We start from the raw sequence: 24721 nt of genomic DNA, 5'->3' as shown, positions 1-24721 counted from the left end.
TACAACAAACGTATTGAAACTGGAAGGACTGCAGTGGCTTAGGGCGACACCTCCCCTACCCAAACGTTTTCAGATTTGCTCTTTCTTGGAGCCTTGGAAAAATTAAACGAGTTTTGTTTACATGAAACCAAAGCATTTACCAAAATAAAGGCAGTTCCGGCTACTTACCGGCTTCAAAGTAGAGGAGTTTACAACCAGGCAGTAAAAATACAAAGATCTGATTATTTAAACACAGATTAGCTGCTGTTCAACAAAATTGCGTCATAAACCATTTTCAATTTAGCCGAATCTGTTATCTGAACATTAATTTTTGTGGAAATTGTGTCAAGAGGGCCGAAAGCTAACAGTCGAATGACATTTATTTAATTAAGTCAACCGTCTTGTAGGGAAAACCTAGGGCCCTCTGCTTGCGTGAAACCGCGGTTCAAGTTAAACTCCGTGTCAATAGCCGGCACAAGCTTTTAAACCACGACTTTTCCTATCACAAATTTCAATCTCTGAAGTACCTTTCCCAACTACTCACTAACTACAAACAATTTTTAAAATTTTTAATAAATGGATATTTCTTCGGACAATTGACCTTTTGTACTTTCACTTTCAAACTTAATTCTACTAGAAAACTCAGTTGAATTGCAGAGTTTTGCTCCATCGAGCAGAAACGACGTGTTGTGCTGGTTTCTCCGCTCTAAGCTACTTCAAGAAGTAAATTAAAGATGTGCGTTTCTTTATCTTACGTTCAAGAGCCGAGATATGAAGAATTTATTAAGATTCTTCAGTAATAGACTCTCCTTGATGTGAGAGGTTGAAAACAGACTTGTTACGAGGCTTGAAAAACTTAAGTCGGTGGGCGGGAGTTTCCTTTATTCTGTTGAAATTCTTCGTTACTAAGTCTTCGTACCTCTTTTACGGTCTCTTAATGTGCATTTAGAGTGGATTGTCGATTCATAAATTTCACTGTACTTTCCCTTAAAAGGAAAATGGCAGCGTTGGAGCATGACTTAAGATTTTTCAAAGGTGGGGCCACTGCAGGTTTGAATTTCCATGCGGCTTAAGTGAAGCTGATTGTGCCGCCGTCATTCGTTGTGAATCAGCGAATCTGCAGAAAGGAGCCACAGACGGAAGACCTAGCTCTGTAAAAGATTGATGCCAAGAGGGATCTTTCCATAAGCTCGTATTCACAAACCTGAATTATTTAGGCTTTCTATGTTATGCCTCGGAAAATGTTATGCCTGTTTTTTTATTTCACGCGTCCTCCATAATGGAGTAACCAAGTCATTTTGGCAGATTAGCAATTAAGAAAACGTCGAAATTGGGGTTTTTTTTTTCTCTTTTTTTTTTTCGGAACCTTCGATATTTAGTTTATCTAAATTTTCTGAACAACTTCTAACCGTTCGAGACACACAATGATAGGCTTTTTGGTATTTTTCAGTTTCAGTGGTTTCCTCACCAAATAATATTTTCTGCAGTGCAATTAGAGCTGCTTTTTGGCTCTTTTCACGAGCGCATTTACGACGCCTTAATTTCTTCTTGATTCTTAATTAGCTGACCGAACGTGCAAACTAAACTTCGTGCCAAATCTATGACGTATCAGCCGATTATTGGCTAAAGCTGCTAATCCATATTCATCAGGAATTGTAGAATTTTCAGCAAACAACGTTGTCTGTCGAGGAGCAAAGGTGTATCGTCCATCTGTGCCGAAGAAAAAGTTACAATATGGAAGGAATACGACACCTGACTTGTTGGAAAGACGCCTGTGTTACTACGACAGAAGGTGAGCATTACTTTGAAAAATTTTACCAAAATATTTTGTTATGAAGCTGAGCAATTCAGAAAGTCTTGTTGACGCGTCAACACGTGTCAGTTGCTTGGCCTAAGCGGCTCATAACCTTGTTTGATGGTGTTGGCCTTTGCAAAAGCTAAACTTATGGTTGGAATATATTGATGAACAAAGAAATTGCTATCTTTTGGTAAAACTCTAGATTAGAGCTATTTAGAAAGCTCTCTTTAGAAAGCTCTCTTTAGAACAATTTCTCGTATGTAATTTCAAGCAATCTCTCATTGCATCTCTAATTCTCTATTTTCAGGAAAAGGAATGATGTCGGAATGATGGAATTCAAGAGTAAAGAATCTGGCCAAGACAAGATAGTGGAATCAAAACATGTACAAAAGATACTGCAAAGATAAGAACTTTAAAATTGTTTAGTATTTGTAGCAAAAATGGTGGCTGTCTAGATATGTCTTGTGTTTGCAAGAAGACTTTACACCTCGCCAGTCGCCAGCATGTCATTCATCTCGTGTTTGGAAAAGGATGGAATTAATTGGTAAGTAAATAGTTTATATCAAGCCACCATTTTTGAATTAGTTCCTAATGATATGGACTGTGACGCAGATTTCGAGCGATCGTATTACAATTTCATTTGATATCACTAAAAGCTCTGATTTGGAGGAATTCATCTCGGAAACTAAATGCGGATCATGGTCTTGATAAAGGTAGCAACCACGCTTTTGTTAAAATTGGACTGCAGAAAACTGTTTTTTTTTCTTAATTTCGTATCAGCGATCGTCTTTTAGTCGTTTGCTTAACAGTTCGTATCAAGATATTATCTCAGTTGATGTCGCAAGAAGGTGATATATGTTAAGATGGCACTCTAGAAAAAGACCTTGGACAGCAGAGGGCAAATGGAAGCCAAAAATGAAAATTTTAGGTTGAACAGAATTGATGTTACCTTAATAATCAAATGACTGAGCACAATTGACTTACAAACTACACTTGTAACTATGACATTGCTGGGTGGTTAGCTCAATGCAATGGCTACAAGAAGGGACTGAGTTGGAAAAGCTTGTTTCCCAACGTAGGACAGACTCCTCTCAGATTTGGAACAAAAGACTGTAACAATGAACAGAAGATAATGTTCTGGATAACTTAGGCGACGATTCAAAACTGAGTTAAGAGAAAATGACGTCACTCAACAATTGACCTAAGGATTTCACGAAACACACTCATAACTTGTCTTTAATGACTTCTGATCAAACTGAACAGAAGAGAATGTTCTGTAACCTTAAACGACGAATCAAAACTGACTTGAGAGAAAATGACGTCACTCAAAAACTGACCCATGGATTTCACAAAACAGAGTTATAACTCGCCTTTAATGACCCCTGATCAAACTGACGAAACTTAGTTTATCAAAGAAGCCGTTTTCTGGCTAAACAACACTCACTCTGACGATAACACCTGACCATCGACTGTTTCTGTCACGGCTTTTGATCGTTGAGCGTTAAGTAACGTAACTATAAATGTAGCCAACGATGGAAAACAACTTGATTTGATTTACCTATCATCGTCGACAAGATCTGAATTCATTGAAATTGAAACAATACCTTCACAGTGCCAACTTAAAACTAATGTCTACCGTTTTGTTTCATCACCTGAGGTCGAATCTAGTTTGCAAGAGAACATTGATTACAGATTTTAAGTAATTGTACATTATATATTGTGTTTAGGGTTTAGGTCTATAGTTTTCTTTGTAAGTACCAATGTTCTCTTGACTTTCCACAAGTTATATCTTTAAACGCTAATGCCTGGTCACGAGAACATAAAAAGAAAAAAAACTCGCTGAAGATAAAATTCTTTGTTACATAAACCAGTGAAATGAATTCCTGTTCTCGTCGTGGAATATACCGAGATTTTTATTTTTGAGGGTGATTGGATTAAACGACGAGAAATTCCAACGAGGAACTTAAATAATGATTAGTACTACTGCCAGACGTTCACCTCTGTTCAGTTGGTACGGAGAATTATCGATTTTCGTTTCTCAAGGAAAAAAGATTTCATCGGAAGACGAAGATGCAGAATTTTATCTCAAATCGTTGAAAAATGTTATATGAAATCGGCGGAGAACAATTCACAAGCTAATTTTGAAATGAAAAAAGGCCTCCATTGTGTAACATTATTAGCGGTTCTCCCCTATCAATTCTTTCAACAAAATCGTGAAATATTTCAATAAGGTTCCGAAATAGTTAGTGCATTATTAGTGCTTTGTAAAAAAAATTCATACCATTGGAAAGATGTATAATGTGCAACCGAAGTTAATTATGTTTCGCAGGAGTTTCATTTAAGCATTCACTTTTATTGAATTTGACCTACGATTACACATTTTCCTTCGATCAACATAGTATTCGCGTGAAAATGAATCTTTCTCTTTGAATTCGTATCGGAAAGATCTCCATTATAACCATCCTTAAACAAGGCCGTAGTCCCAAAGGTAATCTGTCGTTTCCACCACTGTTTTAATTACACAAGAACTGTATGCATAATGAGTACCTGCATGGCTGTGGAAATCTTGCCCAAATTGTTTGATTCAAAATTCATAGCGGAATCCAACGATTTTATTAAATTTCCAGCTTTTGTTAAGAATTCGGTGCTTCTTAATTCTGATGTTGCAATGGTTGTCATTTTGCTGGTTTATGTAACACTATTTTCTCAATATGAATTTTGAATACGAAGTTAATTAATTGGCAAAATTTAAAACCGTGTTACACTCCTCGTAAAGAGTAATTCTGAAATTTTGAATTTATTGAAGAAAGCAAGCGGAGTTACGGATAAAAATCTTAGCCTCTAGGTCAAAACTGGAATTAAAAAATTTGCTTCCGCAACTATAAGTTGAAATATCAGATTTTGTTTTCTCTGAATTACCAAAATATTTTGACTGGAGCCTAATTGCTGGTTTTCACGTGACGTCACTAAATTTCAGACTTCAGAACTATTGATCCTCCTGAGATTTTACTTTCATGATGTATTAGAGCAGCTAAAAACTAATATTCAGACAAATTTTCACTCCAAATGGGTTCTTGGTTTAGTGATAGACTACTCTTGAATTTCTAAGCTTTTGCGTGACGTGGCCTTTACATGACGAGCGAGAGAGCTGTTATGTTGGTTTAAAAGGTGACTTATTTAGGGAAATTCAGCTATCTGAACAGTTCTTGTATTAGAATAAAGTATTATTGTTACGTTTATGAGTTCTTAGAGAGATAAATTCACGCTTTTGTAGCAAAACTCAGTGACAGATGTTTCTGCTGGTTTCCGGCCGCCATGTTGGTGCCCATCTAGGTGGGCACCAGCATGGCGGCTCCATACAAATCTCTATAAATTTGGGAAAAACGTTTCTCCTCATATCTTCCGTAAGAAAAATTGCTGTGACCTGAATCTTGGCGAGAGTCTTTACATATCTAGCTTCTTTCTATTTCCAGATTCTAGACTAAATCGATTGAACGGTTTTTATTTTTTATTTTGATCTATTTTGAATGGCGTGACACTGAAAACCAGCAATTGTGAAATGTCTTCGCACTTGCTGAAAGCAAATTAGACCCTTATATGCTTCAACAATATTGATAAGGTTTTGTGAACCCTTGCAGTTAAATTTTGAAATTTGTGGCTCAGGCAAATCAAATCAAATTCAAAGAGCAAGTGAAAATATTTGAATTACTTTATTTCACGCTATTCAAATAAATCTTTGTGGCAAATATACATTTTTTACTCAAGCAAAGACCTCGAGATATACTTAGCTTTTGTGTTGAAAGCCAATGTTAGAGAAATTTCCGTTACAATTGATGACTATTTGCTGCACAAAATGTTTATATTTTTTTCTGTTTTGTGTCCTGGGTTACATTTGAAAGCTAGTTGCTTTATGTAAGATCTTTTTACTTGAAACAGCATCATGGCAAATTATAGTTTAAGGAGAAAAAAAGATTGGCTTTGAAAAATTTCGGTTCAAAGATCATTATTTTTTATGTTAAATTCTGCTGAATTTTCTTGATTTTGCCATGATGCTCTCGTATCTGTAACTGTTAAACATCATCTCGTGCAAAACCATTGTAGTAAAAAATTTTACGAAAGACATGAGAAATAACGCATGCACAATTTCACATGGAAAGCAAATCGGACTTAAATTTTTTTTTGAAAAAAGATTGACTTTTGTTTGAAATTTTTGCGCACGAGATGCTGTTTAAAGGAATTTTGGCGGGAAATTAATTAGCAAACCTTTTAAAATTTTTGCCAACAAAGTTGCCAGGGGAAACTCTGTGCAAATTGTTCCAGATTTTCCCGCCAAAAGTCTTAGTATATATATGAAAAATTTCCTGGACAACTCTTTAAATAATTAAATTTAGAACAAATAGAATATTTGCTGGTTGAAAGACAATAAAGATTACACATATTGAAAATACTTTATTTTTGTCAATAATAAATAAATACAAGACAACAAGACAATAGAAATAAAAGTTTATTGACAAGTGAATAATAATACGACTAAAAAACAAAAAAAACAAAATCCGGCGCATGCGTATTTTTGAGCACCGTATTTTTTCTAAGTTTTTTGGCGGGAAAATTTGCCACATTTGAACAGAAATTACTTACAGAACAGGTTTTTTAAAAAATTGGCGCATGCGTATTTTAAGCGCCCGTATTTTTCTAAGTTTTTTGGCGGGAAATTGAAAATTTTAAACAGCCCTTAAAGATTTTGTTAAACTTTCAATATCAAATTTGTGAACATCTGTCGTAGTTCTTGATGCTGGTGGAAAATTCTGACTGTTGGTTTGCCGTATTCTTGAGAAAAATGTAGTGCGCCTGTATTTTACCTTTGAATAAATCTTCGACGGATTAGAAGTCTTTCTTGAAGCATTAGACACTTATCACCAGTCTGTCTGCAAGAAATTTAAGATAAAGGATAAATAAACAACGGTAATAACTTTTCTATATTGCCTTCCCATACGATGGTGATTGAGTATGGTTTATTTACTGGAACACTTATTAACGCGAGGTAACAGCATCATTAATTGACTATACGTGGACGCAACCTGGATTTAACGGTAAACTAAATGTAATTGCTAATAAATCGAGGAATTCGATGTTGTTGCCGTTGCAATTCCTCTGATGCCATAACAGAATTCCAAGAAAATAGCTTATATCTATGAGGTTCGAAAGTTTGGATTTCGTTCCCTATTTTTAAACTTAATACTACGCTCGTTTGTTCATATTGTCGATGAAAAAGCCTAAAAAAGGTCAAAGAATCAAATTGTTTTTTTGCGCACAGGTCTTGCAGAAAGAAAATGACCAAAACATTAGCTTTAAAAACCTTGGAATGCATTTCCTATAGTATGTCGAGTCTATATTAATCTTTGAAAAGAACAAATTTATAATGCAGTCCTCATTATATTTTCGGCTGAAAGGCCTAAGAAATATCAAGTTCAGGATTCTTAAAGCTTTTTTTGCAGATCCCTTTGCCTTAAAAAAAAAAAAAACACATGCGTACACATCCACTTGTGTGAAAATCTTGCGTGAATATTTGAATTACAATGAAATGGAATTCCTGCGCGATGCGTTTTTTCTACCGCCTATTCCTGAGACAAAATGTAATTTAAAAATCATGCTGTATTAAAGAGAGAGTTTCTGAAGGCTTGGAATTCATTTCGCATAGTTTGTCGAGTCAACATTAATCTTTGAAAAGGTCACGTTAAATGCTGCAGTATTGTTCTCATTTTCGGCTGAAAACCCTAAGAAACATCAGGCAATTCCAGTAACGTTTTTTGCAAATTTCTTTTCGCTGAATAAAAACAAGTATATTCATACTCGTGCGTGAAAATCCGTAAATATTTCAATTACAATGAAAATAGAATCCGTGATTGACACTTTTTTTTGAGCGACAACATAATTATAATTTAAAATAATTTTCTCCAAAATAGATGAATTTCTGAAAGGTTGGATTTCATTTCCTATCATCTGCCGAGTTTAATAATCTTTAAGGAGACTAAATACTTTGCTCAAGTTCAGTTTTTTGTTTTTCGAAAAAGAGTCCAAAAGGATCAAAACAAAGAATCCTACTTTAAAAATTGAATCATACTTTGTTTATGTATGCTTTTGCTCGTTAAAAAAACGCAAATTTACATCCACGCGCTTGAAAATGAGTGAATATTTGAATTCCAATAAAAATGGAATCGCGAGGGACATTATATTCAGAAAAAGAAAAGCTGTAAACTATTCTTGAGAAAATTATTTTTTATAAAACAACTCCGGTTCATCTGTCTGTTAAAAAAATATCAGCAAATTTCTGGCGACTTAAGGCTCTTTTCAGAAGTGCTTAATATGAAGTAAAGTAACCAATTTCTTTGATAAATTCGTTACTCTGGAACATTTTTGAGTTATTGTGAATTGTTTTCATTTAAAACTGGACTTCATCGTTGTTAGGCCTTTGTTTGGCAATGAGGAACAGTATCGCCTAACCGAAATTTGAATTGATTCAGACTACAGTTTCTCAAATCCTAACATATTCAACATCTAGCCTTTATCGTTCATAGCTTATATCCAAACTATTTCTCTAGACTACCGTAAGGTTTTTCAAGACATTTTCTTGGTGAAAAAAAATTTAGTGTCATACAAGAAAGCAATATTATAACACGTATTTTGAATTTAATTGAATTCACTCACCGATTTTCGTACCAAAAAGGAATCATTAATATTTTAAAGAATTTTATTTTGCTCTGATTTTTAGCCAGAAGAGTTTCTAGCCTCTATGTTCCTTAATTATTATATAAGGATTAATAAATAAATAATTTCGAAATTTGAAGAATCTTTGTGAGAAATCTCCGCTTTAGGGGCATTCTTCTTTGAGTTTAGTTTTAGCCTCAAAAGCTTAAACATTCAACAACTAGGCTTCACAAATATTCGTTAATTAAAAAAAAAAACGAGAAGTTTTTTCTCAGTTGACGGTAAACTCTGAAAAACAGAAGGAAACTATTTTGCAGCATAATTTTTATTTTGTTCTTACCATCAAAAGCTGCGGCACTTAGGCTCAAGTAAGGAACACCGTCATTACACCTATCAGAAATCGAAACAGCGTCTTCGACAAAAAAAAATTGGTACACATAAAATTTTTGGTGAATATTTCGCTTTGTTTTAGCCTCGATCAGGAGTTTAACTATAACAAGCAATCGAGGCCCCCAAGTTGGGCTCAATTTTGTGATAAAGAAGAATTTTTTTAAAATTAGCGTGCAGGGATAGACATTTTTGGAGCATATCTTATTTCGTTTTTAACCTGAGGAACAAAGAAATTTAGCAAGTAGGTTTCGCCAATTTGTTCTGATCTCTTTGAAAATAACAGATCGATTTGCTTGTCAGAGATCTATGAGAATTTTGGGTAATGGAGACATAAATACTAGGAACACAATGGATTTCGTTTTAGTCCCGCGAGCTGATACATTGGACAACTTCTTCGTTTGAGGCTAGCTGATTGAAAAGCTTTGCATTATAAAATTGCGCTTTTTATAGACGAATATCGTCCAATAAAATGTAAATATGATGTCTATGTTCCTTCTGCGCTATGGTCAACTGATCTTAAATTCAAGGAGAATTCGATAGGCTATATTGTTGCTATGGTAACATGATACAGCGAACCGATGGTCATAATTTTCATGATATCAAATAGATGTTTCTTTGATACCAAAGTTTTTCATCACATGGAAAAGAAAGGCAGTATTGATTCGTCAGATGAACAGTGCTGTAAGCTATTGAAATCGAAAACTATTCCAGTTAGAAAATATCCAAGAAATTAGACATGGTATTGTTAAAAATCAGACATTACAGATATTAGACATTATCGGAAATTACTGTCTGAAATCAGACATCACAGTACTGTTATTTCTTTGTTAGTAGTTTTTCTTTATTTTCGACTCTCAAATGTTTTAAATTGGCAACTGTTAATCCAAATTTAAGCGTTCACTGCAGGTTTTTACAGACAATTAGATAGTTAAAAGAACTTTTTTATATAAAAAAAAAAACTTATAAAACCAACCTTGTTAGAAGTTATCCTGCTTTTATTCTTTGTTTGAATTTCCAAATCTTCTCTTATTCCATGCTTGACACTTTTGATAAGGAAGAAAAGGGAAATATCTTGTGAATATGAACACAGCTACCTTTAGGAAAACACTTATAATTGTCAATAGCAAAGATAAATGTTTGCATCAACCTAACAAAAAAAAAAGGACTACCAGTTAGAGCCATCTTATTTTATAATAATAATAATAATAATAATAATATCACTTCTGCGGTTAAGAATATATGAAAGTCATATATTTGAACTGCGGATAAAGACATGAATGAAAGTGATCCTCGCAGTGATGTGCACTACTTAGGCAGTAGTGAAAATAAGGCCTGAAAAAAAAAAATTTCAGGCCTGTACGGGATTTGAACCCATGACCTCTGCGATACCGGTGCACCGGTATCGCAGAGGTCATGGGTTCAAATCCCGTACAGGCCTGAAATTTTTTTCAGGCCTTATTTTCACTACTGCCTAAGTAGTGCACATCACTGCGAGGATCACTTTCATTCATAATATCACTTCTATTATTTACACAAGACGTTCTCCATGTATAGATATCAAAATGGGACAAGAATGGATAAAAAGTACGATAAGGGATAAATAAATACATAAGATATCAATATGTACAAGTGAAAATTATCTCTTGACATACGGCAGAAAAAAAGTGCAAATTTCTCACTGTTGCCCGCAAGATCACGTGGCTTAAGAAGAACTGTCATGGCGGCCGCCATTAAGGAATTGTCTTGCCGTGTACAAAGTATGGCAAACTAATCCTTTTTCACATCCAACTATGCAATTTGGACTGATTTTACAATGGCGAGAGGCACGGACACTATATTTCTATCAAAAATGTATTTCTATGAAGGTTATTTACCTCAACAAGAATCGTGACAAAATGACATCCATGAGTCCTCGACGTCAAATTTGAACCACCCAGGTCAACAACGTCAAGACACACACGCCACACTTGACAGAGCGGACCAAAGCTAAGGTTACAACGTCGAAATAATGTGTTTTACGGCCTCAGAGAAGCTGCAGAAGACGCTAAAATTTCTCGTAATTCTTGGCTCTTTCCACGTGCAAGACTGCTCGCAAATATGAATATTAATCTTTGGAAATCATCTGTAATTCAAATGAGTTTTCCGAACTTGTAAAGCGGGCCGAGAAGCATCGAATGGCTGTTCGGAGACTTTCGTTCACTTGGAAAACGAAAGAGGATTTCAGTTGAAGACTCATTCTTAAATCAATTGTAAAACTTCTGTAGAGAAATGATAACTCGAACTTAGATAAAATGGAACCTTGAAGATAAATTTCTTGAAAAGCTTTATTCTCATGCCATGACTCGACTTGCCCGATTAACCCTGTTACTTCTATCAAACAATCTTTCAAATTTTGTTTTATAAAAGATGTTTGTTCATTGTCGTGATAACCCAATAATAAAGCTTGAAATCGTTTCTCACAATGCAATTATTAGTCGTGCTTAGATCGCGACATTTAGTTTGCCATATCGCTAGCCTTCGTCAGTCGATGTGGTTGAACATCTTCCAGTTGCTATACATCTACGTAACAAGAAGGTTAAATGCTGTTGATGCGTTTGGCGCAGCATTCTTCCTGCATATTAACCCCAACAAGTTGATGTAGATTCTTTTAGAGCTTTGTTTTGACAAGAGAATTGGAAGGAAAGGCATGTTTGGAAGGGTATCAATGATCAGCCTTAAACTGTGCACTCCGTTGAGCAATAGCAGAGCTGAATAAGTGTCTACTCTCTCTCTATAATTTTCCTTTAAATAATTTTATCAATAGAACCTTAGAAATTGTAATCATATTTTGCTGTTGTCTGATTCAGACATGCAAGGCATCTTATATGCTACTAGGATTCATAATGTTGGTTGTATTGGGAAAAAAGTTTGCCTTGGTAAAAAGGAGTAATTTACTCTACTTATCACAGAAAAAGGTGCAAGCTTTCTAAAGCAGTCCTCAAGTCATTTTTATTTCAAAAAGACTTATTTTCACGTATAAGAGATATCAAATCTCCAAATTGTAATCATCTCGAGACTAATTAGCGTATAAGCCTACGTTACACTTGATTAACAAGCGCACAAGAGAGCAAGATGACTATCATGCGCATAAGTCCTCGCTCTCGCGTACAAGCCTAAGTGACACGCACGCAAGTAACACGCAAACGAGAAAGCAGACACATCGATGACTTTCACGCGAGTGAAGTCTCACTTGCGAGTGTCAATCTTACAAAAAAATTTACAGCTCATAACTTAATTTATTACTCGGTGCTGTTTCATTTCTGTAAATCAATTCTGAGTAATTATAAGGCAAATAGAAACCAGTTAAATGTAAGACCTTGGGTTCATAATTTTATCAAAACACTGGCAAATCCAGCCAGGAAAATTAATTCTCGTGAAAACTTTGATGAAACGAACTCAGAGTGGCCATTATCGGCTCCTTGTCGAACAAAGACTAATATGACTGAAATAAAATGATTTGCAATCCACAGCAATTCCGTAAACTAAGTAATTTAGCATCAACAACTGAGTTTAAAAAGTTAATTCGCCACCGTTAAGAGTAAAAAGCTGATGTTTCGAGCGTTAACCCTTCGTCAGAGCGATTGAATAAGTAAAATAAGTGTTTAGTTCACGACAATCTCTTAACCGAGAACTTAACAAACTTATGTTGTAGTCCAGCTACTGAAAAAACGAACATCACCAATACCAATGTTCACATGCATACTACGTGTGACGAACTTCGCAAATATCGAACAAAGCCCACTGCTACATCCGGGTAACGATCATCGCATACTATCGTCTCGTACCCAGACCTTTCACGACCAAGAAAATGACGCGCATTCCTTCTCTAATCTGTGACTGGAAAATAACCCCTTCTCCCACCCCCTTTAATCCGAGGGGGCTTATAAAAAACTCTTAAGGTAAGTCACATCCACCTTAACTGAGTATAAAAATTCATAAAACTAAAATAGCACTAAAGCGAGTTCATTAAACCAAGTTTGCACGAGCGAGAACTAAATATTTCATTAAAGACCCCCCAAGTAGGGTGGTTCAGGTCCGTTTGACTGCACGGGGGCGAGGCCACGTTTGTTGAAATGTTCCTGGACTTGTTTAGGGATTTCTGCTAACACGTGTTTGGCCAGGACTGCTGGAGGTTGCTGTGGAACAAGAGCAGAATTTCTTAAGTCATTATGGCAAAATAACTCGTCCGAAAAGCTGCATTATTGTATAATTTAATTCTGGACTTTTGACAAGCTGAGACGCCATGGTTTAGAAGCCATAATTCTATCTTTTAAGAAGACCTGTTAGGGCGAGCTCGACTCACGATCGAAACGTTCGAGTTTAAGAACAAACCGGGTGATTGTTTTGTGTTCTTGGATATGAAACTCAACCATCAAAGTGCTTCTCTGAACCCGAGACTTCAAAATGGAACGAACACTAGTAATAGTGTAGTTTGATCCTCCGGGTGAGTGTAGTCCTGAGGAGGACTGTTGTCGGTAGTGGTGATTGACGTTTCGACAACCTGAGCGGAGATCATCTTCAGAGTCTACGAACACTGTCAGGGAAACTCAATATAATCCTTCATGCTGGAACAAACTTCTTTGTCAGATACCTGAATCCTACTCACGCAATGATAGTTAATTAGCACAGGCAGATTCCAAAACAATGCTGTCTACTTACGGATTTGAAGTCCCTGAATGGTACAAACTGGACGATGTCCCTTTCCGCATAATTATGCCCAGATCGTAACCTATTTCATGAAGGGGAGAAGATTTTATTAATAGTAACCAAAATATTAAGCAAAATCACTACGAACCAGGATTGCTTTAAAGAACACTCAATTTTTAGCCTTACCGTCCTTCATCAGCGTCAAGTTCATCCATGTCTTTGAAGTCAGCCTGTCCAACTCCTACAATAATCACGGACATGGGAAGGCGAGAAGCCTTTACTATGGCGGCCTTTGTTTCCGCCATGTCTGATAACACGCCATCCGTCAACAGTAAAAGCACGTAGTATTGCTGGTGGGATCGAAATAGCAATTCTTAATACCTACTGCCGTAGAAGTCTCTTGTCTTTAACACTGAGAATTTGAAACTGTGTGGAAGCAATTTTAACCCTTGACACCTTAACATTGGTAACCAAATTCTCCTTACTCTTCTGTGTAATTTCCTTTGGTACTGACCAGGAGAATTTGTTTAATAACTAGAGATTCTTGGGTTGGTGATCATTTTTTTGATCCGCTATACTACTGGTTAGATTAACACAAAACAAAAGAAAGAAACGCACAAAAACCCATGGCAGAATTTGGAATTCAACAGCCATCGGTATATTGTTGAGCACCAACAAAATATCGATCATGGCCGATGTGATATCGATTCCTTACCGATGCTGTGTTTTCCTGGCCTGCTCGCTCAGCAAATCTAATCACGTGATTGATGATCGGCGCCACATTGGTTGGGCCATACAGCTGCACTTGGCGAATGCAATTCTGATATGCAAGAACAATTTCTTGGATGCCTGCGAAACGGAAAAAAATTGGCATAAATAAACTACAACATATTTCATCTGAAGCATCTCGATCATCGTAGGCGCGTTATTTTCCGTTCAGTACATGCGAAATAGCATACATTCGCATTTAAGAATGAAAGTAAGATTTTATTTCCGCCGAATTTTGATGAGCGGCGACATGTCCGAATTCTTTTAATTCTTTTTAATCGAATTATCTATCTAAAATGCATCCTTTGTAATCTGCGTCTTGAGTTTTACCGTGTAAACGCTCTAAGAATTTTGAGAGCGTTGTCAAGATTGTAGAGAAGAGGCAGCCGGTTTAAAACAACCGCGTGTAGGCCTCTGTATTATCTACGGTATAGTACAAGATATTCTTGCACCAATACCATGGATTATAGTCCATCAAAATTTTGAGCTCACGCGCGATTAATGTAAGCGCAGCGCATGACCGACCGAACATGCCTCAGCTGAATCTTGGAAATATCCGATGCTATACTTCAAGTGCTACTCCCCGATTTTCAAACCTTTCCAGAACGATTACAATTCTTCGTTTATAGTTTAATTCAAGATAAGAGAGCGTTTTGTTGTTGTTACAGATAAACGGATACATCTGTTTAATCATCGCGTCCTACCAGAGAACAACGAGAAGTACTCTTACCACGCAGTAAAAGGTAAGCTTTTTGTAAACATTTCGTCCCGCCCGTTGCAAAAATATTTAAAATACAATAAATACAGTAGCCTCCATTTGGTATCAAGTTAGGATTGTGTAAGGAAGGGAACAGAAGAAATTTCGGTTAGCGTTTCTTACCATGACAATATGGATTAGTCGGGTTGAAGTTCAAAGGAAACTCGTGGGAAACCTAGAAACCAAAAACAAATTAAAAACCCTTAAAGCAAAGAACAGGAAAAATTAACAAAACAACTTATTTACGTAATTTATATTATACAAAGTATACAAATGTACACAATAAACTTACTCACAATCCAGTTCTCTCTTTGATACTCACCCCTCACCGAGGTATCAAAATTCAAGAGGAAAAAAAATGATAAATGGAAAAAGAAAACAAAGAAGATATGTTGCTTACAGACCTGCATGCCTGGTGGTATTTTGGCCCCAAATCCTAACGCTGGGAAAAATTTATCACTGGAATAAGGAAAATAGTGTCAATGAAAAAACGTTTCACGAGAGAGAAAGTACAATGTTGAGCATAAAGGAAAAAATTGGAACAGAGGAACAGCGGAACAGAGGAACAGAGGAACAGGGAAATCATACTGAAGAACCAAGGGAAGGGAAATATAGGATCCACAGAAATGGTAGAATAAAGGAATGATGGAACAAAGGAATGGTGGAATGGTGGAATGGACAAAAGTTATTCTTACGTATCATAGTCTTGACAAACTTCACCAACAGCTACTAGAGCCTTGACATACTCATTGGGTTCATGAGAATGCAAAAAATGAAGAGACTGGGCATTGCGTGGATCACCATTGGATGCTGTGAAGTCAATACCAACCTAGGTAGGGTAAGAAAAAATTTGGCCAATAGAAAAGTCTCAGTACATGTCCCAGTGTACACTACCTTTTAAACATTGGAAAAAGTAGAGAAAACTGCTTGGCTCACTGGGAAGAGTTTTTTCACCATGATTGGCAGTAATGTCGCGATCTGATTGGCCAATTTCCTACTGTTACTTAGAGCACAGACTGTGCTGCTTGTGTCAAACGTGTCACCCAAAATGTAATATGGACTCACTTGGCTACACCTCATGAGTCCAACACATTTTGACCACTGCGATGATGAATATCATTGTTGATAATAGTACAGATCAAACTAGACCACTGTCTGTTTGTTAATTTTCACCCAACTCTGAAACCTAAAGTCAATTTCCGGGCCTGTTGTCAAATGTGGGTTGCACTGGATGCTGTTTCTCATTCTTGCTCCCAAAGTTTATTTCTTGTCATTCAGTTTACCCCTAAACAAAAGAAATCTCCAACTGATCTGGAAACACTGGGTTAAGAGCCATCTTACAGATGTAACTTAATTCTTCACTTAAGTAGGTTTTAAGATCTGTCTAAAATGGTACAAATTTTGTTAATAGTTAGGGATATATCACTGTCTATCCACCCCTACCCCCTCTTCCCCCACCCTCCCAACCCTTATGTACATGCAGAGTAAAATGGTACAAATGTGGGTGATTTGATACAAGGTAGGAATATCTGATTGTCTAGGAGCCCCCCCCAACCCATTCCCCCACTCTCCCAACCCTTATATACAAATTGGTACAAATGTGGGAAATTTGATACAAGGTGGGATATCTGATTGTCTAGCCAACCCCCCTCCCTTCCAATTTCCCCGCTCTCCCAACCCTTACAAACAAAAATGGTACAAATGAGGGAAATTTGATACAAGGTAGGACTATCTCATTCTCTACCCACCACTTTCCTGGATTTCCCCCCCCCCCCCCCTCACTCTACAAACCCTAATATACATGTACATGCAAAGTTTATGTGTCGCTTACTGTAAAGTTAATTTGACATCCTCCCATGACATAGTCTAGGAATGTGTAAAGTTTGGTTATCTGATAAAAACAAACAAATTACAATAATTAAAGGTGTGAATGGTAGCTGGTATTCAGCACTTGCAAAAAAAAAGTTTGCTAAATGTCTTTGGAGTCACTTACAAATGGAAGGTAAAACATGTTGACTACATACATTGCATTGAGACACATACAGTACTCCTGAGTTCACATAGCCCTTTTTCTTCTGCTTTTTCTTGGAATTGACTAAGTCAAGTCCTTTCTGAAATACAAATTTAAAAATGTAATTTAGCAAAGACAACTTCAACTCAAAAAGACTTCTTTTGTGACCAAGAAACATCACCAGTTGAAAAGATTTTGTCCTGACTTTGCAGATTTTTAAAATGCATTTTTGGGCATCTCTTTTGGTCCCTGAATAACCCCTGAACTGTAAAGGTGCAGGGAAGGATTTAAGAAAATACTACTTAACAGTAAACTGTTAATACATCAATCTTCTAGAACAAAGAAGACCTGCTACAGTTTACACAAGATGAAACTCTGTAACTTCTAATGCTGCCATGAGTATGTCCAGTAACAGATCGTAGATGACGCCAGTAAGTAACTAAGGACAGAAAGGTGGCAAGCAAAAACTCAGATGACTGTGTCATGAATTTCTTACAACATTTTTATGTCTTCTGTGATCTATTACTGTACAGACCCATGGATGGTAACATAGAATCTATTTTATTTTATAAAATAAGGAGGGAAAATGTTGCTCGTGGTGATGTTACCTAGAATGCACCTGTCCTCCAGTAGATCATAAGTCAGAACCAATCAAAATCTGTCACATATTACTGACATAATTTCTGCTTTATATTGCACCTGTACATGTAACCAATCACATTTACCTTACCCCAGATTGTTTTGTCTCTATCAGTTGCCGCATAGAGGCATTGGTTGAGCCAATAAAATCATGGCTTCCATCATCATCGTAGTCATAGCAATCAATCTGTTGCGACCAAATGTAAACAAAACAATAATAAAAAAATCAGTATAGAATATGTACATACCCCTGACTCTTTACTGTCAATCAGAGATCGAAGAGTGATGTCCACACAACCAATCAAATCATTATCGTCATCCTCATCCCAGTCGTAACAGCCAATCTGGCAACATTATAAATTAGACTTTGTTAAATTTGATTGAAGTGTCTGTCATGCAATTGGATTTTTCAAAGGTCAGTTTTACAAGTTTGGCTACCTTGTCTGCTTACACATGTTCAAATCATCTTTCAGTGAAAACCTCAATAGGATTAAAAGTATCGTACTGAATTGCTTAATAATAAAAAACTCTTTGAGGTGGTAAATTTATATTTATTTCATCAACTCAATTGATAAAACCAAATATTTGCCAATAATACAATTTGAGTGGAAGGGGTAAGTTTTCTATTATAAATAAATTATGGTGCTGTGTACACATGTAAGCAAGGAGTAACAAGAAAATGAGGTTTTATCAACTGAGTTGATAAAATTTAATAATTCAAGTGTTAGTCCTTTGTCACAACAAAAAAAGTTTGCTTTTCACTCAAAATTTGACACATCCTCAGTTTAATTTAATTCACTTGGAACCTTAAATCTCCCAATTACATGTAGTGCTTAAGTGACACAGATTTTGTCAACTTTTAAATTAAACTGATAATAATTACTATTTATTATTATTATTATTATTATTATCATTATTATTGAACTTACCCTAATTGGTGCATCATAGTCTCCACCACACAGAGTTGCCAGCGCGATGCTAAAAGACATCCATGATGGATTGAGGTTGTTCTTGACAACCTGTAGTATTACCACAAAAAAGAAAAAAAAGGAAATTGGTTCTTACTTGCTGTATAATAAAATAGAGGGCAAATGTTGACATCCTCATGTACACAATTTTGCCTTGTTATCATATAAAACCAGATTCAACGAGTCTATACTGTTAAAATAGATTGAAGAAGGATATTACATCAAAATTTGGTGAGAACATCAGTGACACACATAGCCATACTTGAAGTGTGCCACTTTCCTGTTCTTACCACATTTTGATGTCAATCTATAACCAAGCAGATGCACAGTAACATGAAAATTTTTGTTTAATCCTTAAACTCCCAAAAGTGATCAACATGATACTTCTCCCTATAATATCCATACATTTTTCAGCAGACAGGTAATGAGAATATTCAAACTTATTAGAAAGAGGCTGTTATCTTGATCTAGCACCAAGTTCTCATAACTAATTTACAAGGAAATAAGTAGCAGCTAGAAGGGAGAATTAACAATCAGATCTTAGGAGTTAAAGGGTTAACTGACATATTTACAGGATGCAGGTACCACATTATTTACAGAAATTCATTTGATATCAAGCATAGCTCCATAATACAACAACCAAATACACAACCATTTCAACTAAATGTTAAAAAGTAAACCAACAGTTAAACAAATGAACAATCTAAATATGATCAAATAAGTAAACTTCAAATTCAAGTGAATATTCCAAAGTGAACGTACAGTACAGTATCCGGCCAATCATTATGACCTTAAGACCTTGAAAGTAAGACAAGCGTCTTTAAATTTTTTCAATAATAATAATAATTACATGTAAAAATCAATTGTTACAAAAGAGAAAGCAAAAGGTGTACTTTTGCATCAACACATACATGCACAATTAATAAATAGTTATTTGAATTAATAAAAGTATCTGTAAATGGATTGCTCAACAGCCATCAGTCACATGACTGTTCCTGTATACTTTAACAAGCAAAGTTATTTTTCTTGACTAATAATGTTTCAATTGTAAACATTCTCACCTCAGTGCGATGAACAAGCAAAGTTCCACCATCACTTTTCAGTTTGGACAATTGTAAAAAGGGATCAGATTTGCCCAGAAAGTCCTATCAGAATAATACAATTTTAATTTACAGTCATTTAAACTGACAGTCATTTAAACTGATAATTACCACAGTATTTATAGATCCAGAAAGAAAGTAAATTGCGAGCTCTAAATTTACTATCTCTTGTATCATTTTTAGTGACACAAACAACCAGTTTTGACACTGCAGATCCTTCCAATATTTAAAACAAGTGTCACATATAAGGTAAATAGGGGTCTTGTTTCTTATAGTGTTCTCAGTAGCTTAGTGGTAGAGCAGTTAGGAGAAAAAATCCACAAGTTTGTAGTTCAGTTCATTAATGATTACTCAGAATTTTTTTTGTCCTGCAAAATGTTAGGGAAGCCTGATGAACTTCTGAGGGGTAGCCTTGGGATGGACTAGCATTTCATCCAAGGCAGGGTAGTATTACTCCTTGTCTCTTCAATTAACATGGAAACTGGGATAAGCTTCAGCTGGATAACCGCCGCCTGGTTAGCTCAATTGGGAGAGCGCCGGACTGCTGTGCGGGAGGTCGAGAGTTCAATACCGGCCGGACCAACACTCAGGGTCTTAAAATTAACTGAGAAGAATATGCTTCCTTTCTCAACATCAAGAAATGGTTAGATATTCTAGTCTTCTCGGATAGGGACGAATAAATGGAGGTCCCGTCTCCTGCAGGGTTAGGGGTAGGAGACGTTAATTTCCCACGCACGAGATTACTGTGTGATGGATGTCCTCCCCTGGGGTGGGATGGGGGGGAAAAGGTGAGGTCGTTACATGGACTAAAGCGGCTGCCAGAGGCGCCTGATTATGCTGACGTCCGATCTCAACCTTAGTAAAAATTGTAAGCGCATTGAGATTCTTAAATGCGTATTAAAGAACGTTCATTATTATTATTATTATAAGCCAATAGGCTCCAGTACGAACTTAATCTTCTAACCGTTCTCTACCATCTACGATGTATTTCCAAAAATTGTTTGCTTCCTCTTTGTTTTTTTATCCAAAGCAGTAGATTTTGAAATTGCTTCATTTATGATTTTAATAATTTAGACATGACAAAGGAATCAAAATAACAATTGAAAATTAAACTGGTTTGAAAGGTAAAAAAAAAAAAAAAGAAAAAAAAGAAATGAAAGAAAAAGAAACCTTACCATCTCTCTTATTTTATCTAAAAAGAAACCCATTATGACGAACCAAAATGATACAATGTACATGTATCACCAAAGAATTACTCTAAATAACTGTTTAGTTCTGTGCATGTATGTATCATGAAAGCATAACATGGTACCTTGTTGTCTAGGTTTGTTGCCCTGAAAGTAAGGTTAACTATTTCATTTCCACCTTTTAATTCTTCTGCATATACCTGCAAAAAGTTAATATCAATGAAAATCTGATCTTAACATAACATTGTATGCATTCATATTAACGGAGAGTTTTTCTCTGACTAGGTAGGTTCTTTGACATTGTAGAAGATGTACTGTACATATTAAGCCCTCAGAGACCTACAGGTAATTAGTATCCTTGGAATAACACATGCTAATATTCACTCCTCCACCCCACCCCTCTCCTTATTTTTAACCATTGATCACCCCCTTAATACAAATTTCTTTCTCTCCCCAGACTTCCACTGCCACTAAAATTAAAGATGGCAGCATACTGAGCACTTGCAAGCCAAAATTACACCTGCTCTGCAGGCTAATAGTGGGCTCCTTGAAGACATAACACAGAAGGGGTTCATCTAAGAAGACAAAAAATTCTTAATCACTATATATTCTGAATATGCCTAACTGGTATACGCTGTACAATGATCATAACAGTGTACTTACATTAATGGTTCCCACTTGCCTTCCATTGATTTGTAGTGTGCTTGCAAAGGACTTCTTTGAAACCACCTAGAATATTACACAAACACATAAATAAATAAACCCTTTAACTCCCAGAGGTTAATAACATTAAAGTTCTTCCTTTGATGTCCCATAGATTATTCAGTACACAGGTTATGATAATATTCAAACTGATCAGGTAGAGGCTGCTATCTTGATCTAGCACCAAGTTCTCATAACTAATTTACAAGGAAATGTGTATCAGCTAGAAGGGAGAATTAACAATCAGATCGTGGGAGTTAAAGGGTTATCATGATAGTGGAAGCTGACTAATGTGTCAAGTATAAAATAATGTCACTCTGTCTAAGGTTGGTTCCACAAAATTTTCAGATTCTCTTCCATTACAGATTTTACCAATGCAGTGCATCCGCCAGAAAATTTGAAGGCACCAGTATCTGTCACTGGCAATCAGAGACAAGACTGGAACTTAGCAATGAATTAAACCACTATCACTAATGCTATACACCCATCCTTAACACTAATAACTGAAGTTTTCGTATAATTATTTTGTATGTGGTTAACAACAATAAAGTTGTAAAATTTGAGAAGCATCTGGCAAATAGAAATCCTCTCTATTTCTCTCTAATCAAGTAAAACTTTGGGGAATGTTTACTAAATTTCCACTCTTTATTTATTTAGTGAGAAAAATCTGATTTAGTCATGATACAGTAACAGTCCTGATTATCTGAAATTCTTCATGACATTTAAAAGCCTTTGAGCAACATAACAACAAAGAAGATTTACCTGCCCAAGATTACACTCCATATCACCCAGAGCATCGTCATCTCCCAGTGAACTGGTCTCGTTATCCACATCGTAAACTGAAAATTTCAGTTTCTGAACCATCTCAAAGTAGTAGTCCACCACAATTCCTTTAGCAAAATCTGGATTAAGGTTATTCTGGATTTTTTCAGTCCTAGCATACTAAAGTGGAAAGATAAAAAGGAGAGAAATAAAAATGTGCAGCATTCAAAAGACATAAATGCATTTAAATTATAGCTTACATAGGGTTTCAAAACGGTTTGAAGTAGGCATCAGACTCTGCAAAAGTAGGTGACTTTGAAAATTTTATTAAGGGCCAATAGGTAATAATTTTGACCACAATAACCAGTGATATGTTATCATGTAGTTGGCAGAACTCTGGTAGTCACCTGGTTATTTGGGAAATGCCAGTTACCAATGCATAGAACTTGCAAGTTATGGTTTGATTTGCCCATTCATGTTCTCATGCCACACTATCCAATATACTTGTGTCAAGACCATGATAAGTTAAAATTAATTAAATCCTCCCACTCCTAAGATCTTAGTGTTAATTCTCCCTTCTGGCTATCACACATTTCTTTGTAAATTAGTTATATGAATTTGGTGCAAGATCAAGATAACCACTTCCACCTGATAAGTTTGATAATTCTCATAACCTGTTTGCTGAATAATATGAGGATATTATAAAGAGAAGTTTTATGTCAATCACTTCCAGGAGTTAAGGGGTTCAAACTGTTTTGGAATTAGATCACCTTAGAAATTCAAAAATATAAAAATCATTGACAACCACTACTTTTTAAAAGGTGCTACAAAAGAAAGCTGAGAAGGGTGAATTCTTTGTAAAAAATGTTGATTATGTTACCAAATTTGGCATTTTTTTCAGTTTAAAAATTGGCCAGAAATAGCTGCAATTCTTACATAAATATTTCAGTTTTCAGTCATAGTTTTCCTTGTTCCTGATCCAACCTACTAGAACCCCAGGAAGGAGATCACAGAAAATTTTCATTTTAAAAAGACATTGGACATAACTTGTTGCTAAGCCACAGAAGTGTGACATTTGCATTTAAGGTCTAACCTGTCATAGAAAAGAAATAAAAATTTTAAATAATTTTCCTTGATAGTTATTTTGTTTTTGTTTTTGATTCTCAGTTTTAGACTGGTATATTCATAAAAGGCAAAGGTAATACGTACTTGTAAGGATAAATTAGGCAATTGACCATCTGAATATGCACATATCAAAATGAACAACATAAAACCATAACTTTTGTTAAAATAAATTAAAAATTCCTGAAAATAATACATTTTTCCAACCAATTCTTGAGAACCAACAGGAAAGTAAAAACCACTCCGTTGCATTATTGCTTATGATAGCTGCCGTGGTTTAAACTTTTCTAGCTTTAAAACGACTTTAAAGATCTGGAAAGAAATTGGGGTTATGATAAAAGTAAACAATTGCAAACCATCTTAGTTTACCGTTATTAACAGCTGAAGGATGCATGTCTCATCTAGCGATCGAGTCTTCGAATCCTCAATTTAACAAGTGGGAAAAACTCACCTCAACCCACTTTCCAAGTGAATCTTGAATATACAAAGCACACAGTGGATCGGATTTTGAAGTTGTGTCCCTGTCGAGCAAACCTCTACAAGAGATGTGCAACTCGACTCGAGTAACACACTCTGCTGCCATTTCAAGTTGTTGTGACGGAGGACAAAAACAAACGAAGCCAACAAGTTAAAAGCTCGTGGCTGAGGTTTCTAAAATTGCTTGCTTTAAAACGCTTGGAAAATGAAAGTTACAGAGCGTAATAATCTCCAATAAATAAAATCAGTTCAAGTCGATCACAACTACTGATGCGATCGATGTTTGTCAAGACACCAAGTATCCAACCACTCCTCCGGAAACAATGTTAGATGGAGACTGGGTTCTATTTCACCGAAAAGCCTTCTGGGGCTAGTTAGCCTGTTTCGTCCCAGGGCCCTTTGCCCTTTGGAGGCAGCTTTATTTTGTCCATTGATGAAGTTGCGGAAATGGAAAAGAGCTGAAAAGACTAAAACGAAGTCTTTTTTTTTAACTGAGCGTTAAAAATAACCTGGGCCGGAAAATCATGACCTCCTCTTTCCCCGTATGACAGGAATATCGGCAAAACTTGGAGTCGGGGAAGAGGGTGGAATCCCGCTGAAATGATGGAGGAAATTCCAGCCCTGACTCGACGGGAATCGCGATGTGCCATAGGAAAAAACACCTCAAAAC

General features: G+C 35.9%; 1 protein-coding gene across 2 annotated transcripts; it reads right to left on the bottom strand.

The window, feature by feature from the left end:
• Positions 1-11846: 11846 nt before the first annotated feature.
• LOC131789794 (copine-3-like) lies at positions 11847-24370 on the bottom strand. 2 transcript variants are annotated; one of them, XM_059106966.2, is made up of 16 exons: positions 24026-24370; positions 22453-22632; positions 21652-21717; positions 21114-21188; positions 19763-19846; positions 18663-18752; positions 17982-18077; positions 17108-17194; positions 16915-16974; positions 15779-15912; positions 15488-15542; positions 15207-15258; positions 14274-14407; positions 13745-13908; positions 13571-13640; positions 11847-13047 (listed from the first exon to the last, which is right to left on the bottom strand). In XM_059106966.2, the coding sequence occupies exons 1-16, from the start codon at positions 24155-24157 to the stop codon at positions 12916-12918; spliced, it is 1611 nt and encodes a 536-aa protein (XP_058962949.2). In that variant the 5' UTR covers positions 24158-24370; the 3' UTR covers positions 11847-12915. The 2 variants fall into 2 exon arrangements, with proteins under 2 accessions (XP_058962949.2, XP_058962950.2); XM_059106967.2 differs by lacking the exon at positions 17982-18077 and adding an exon at positions 17825-17920.
• Between the last annotated feature and the right edge of the window lie 351 nt (positions 24371-24721).

This window comes from Pocillopora verrucosa, chromosome 11 (genome assembly GCF_036669915.1).
Source record: "Pocillopora verrucosa isolate sample1 chromosome 11, ASM3666991v2, whole genome shotgun sequence".
Taxonomy (NCBI): Eukaryota; Metazoa; Cnidaria; class Anthozoa; order Scleractinia; family Pocilloporidae; genus Pocillopora; species Pocillopora verrucosa.
This window is presented reverse-complemented; position numbering and strand designations above follow the sequence as displayed.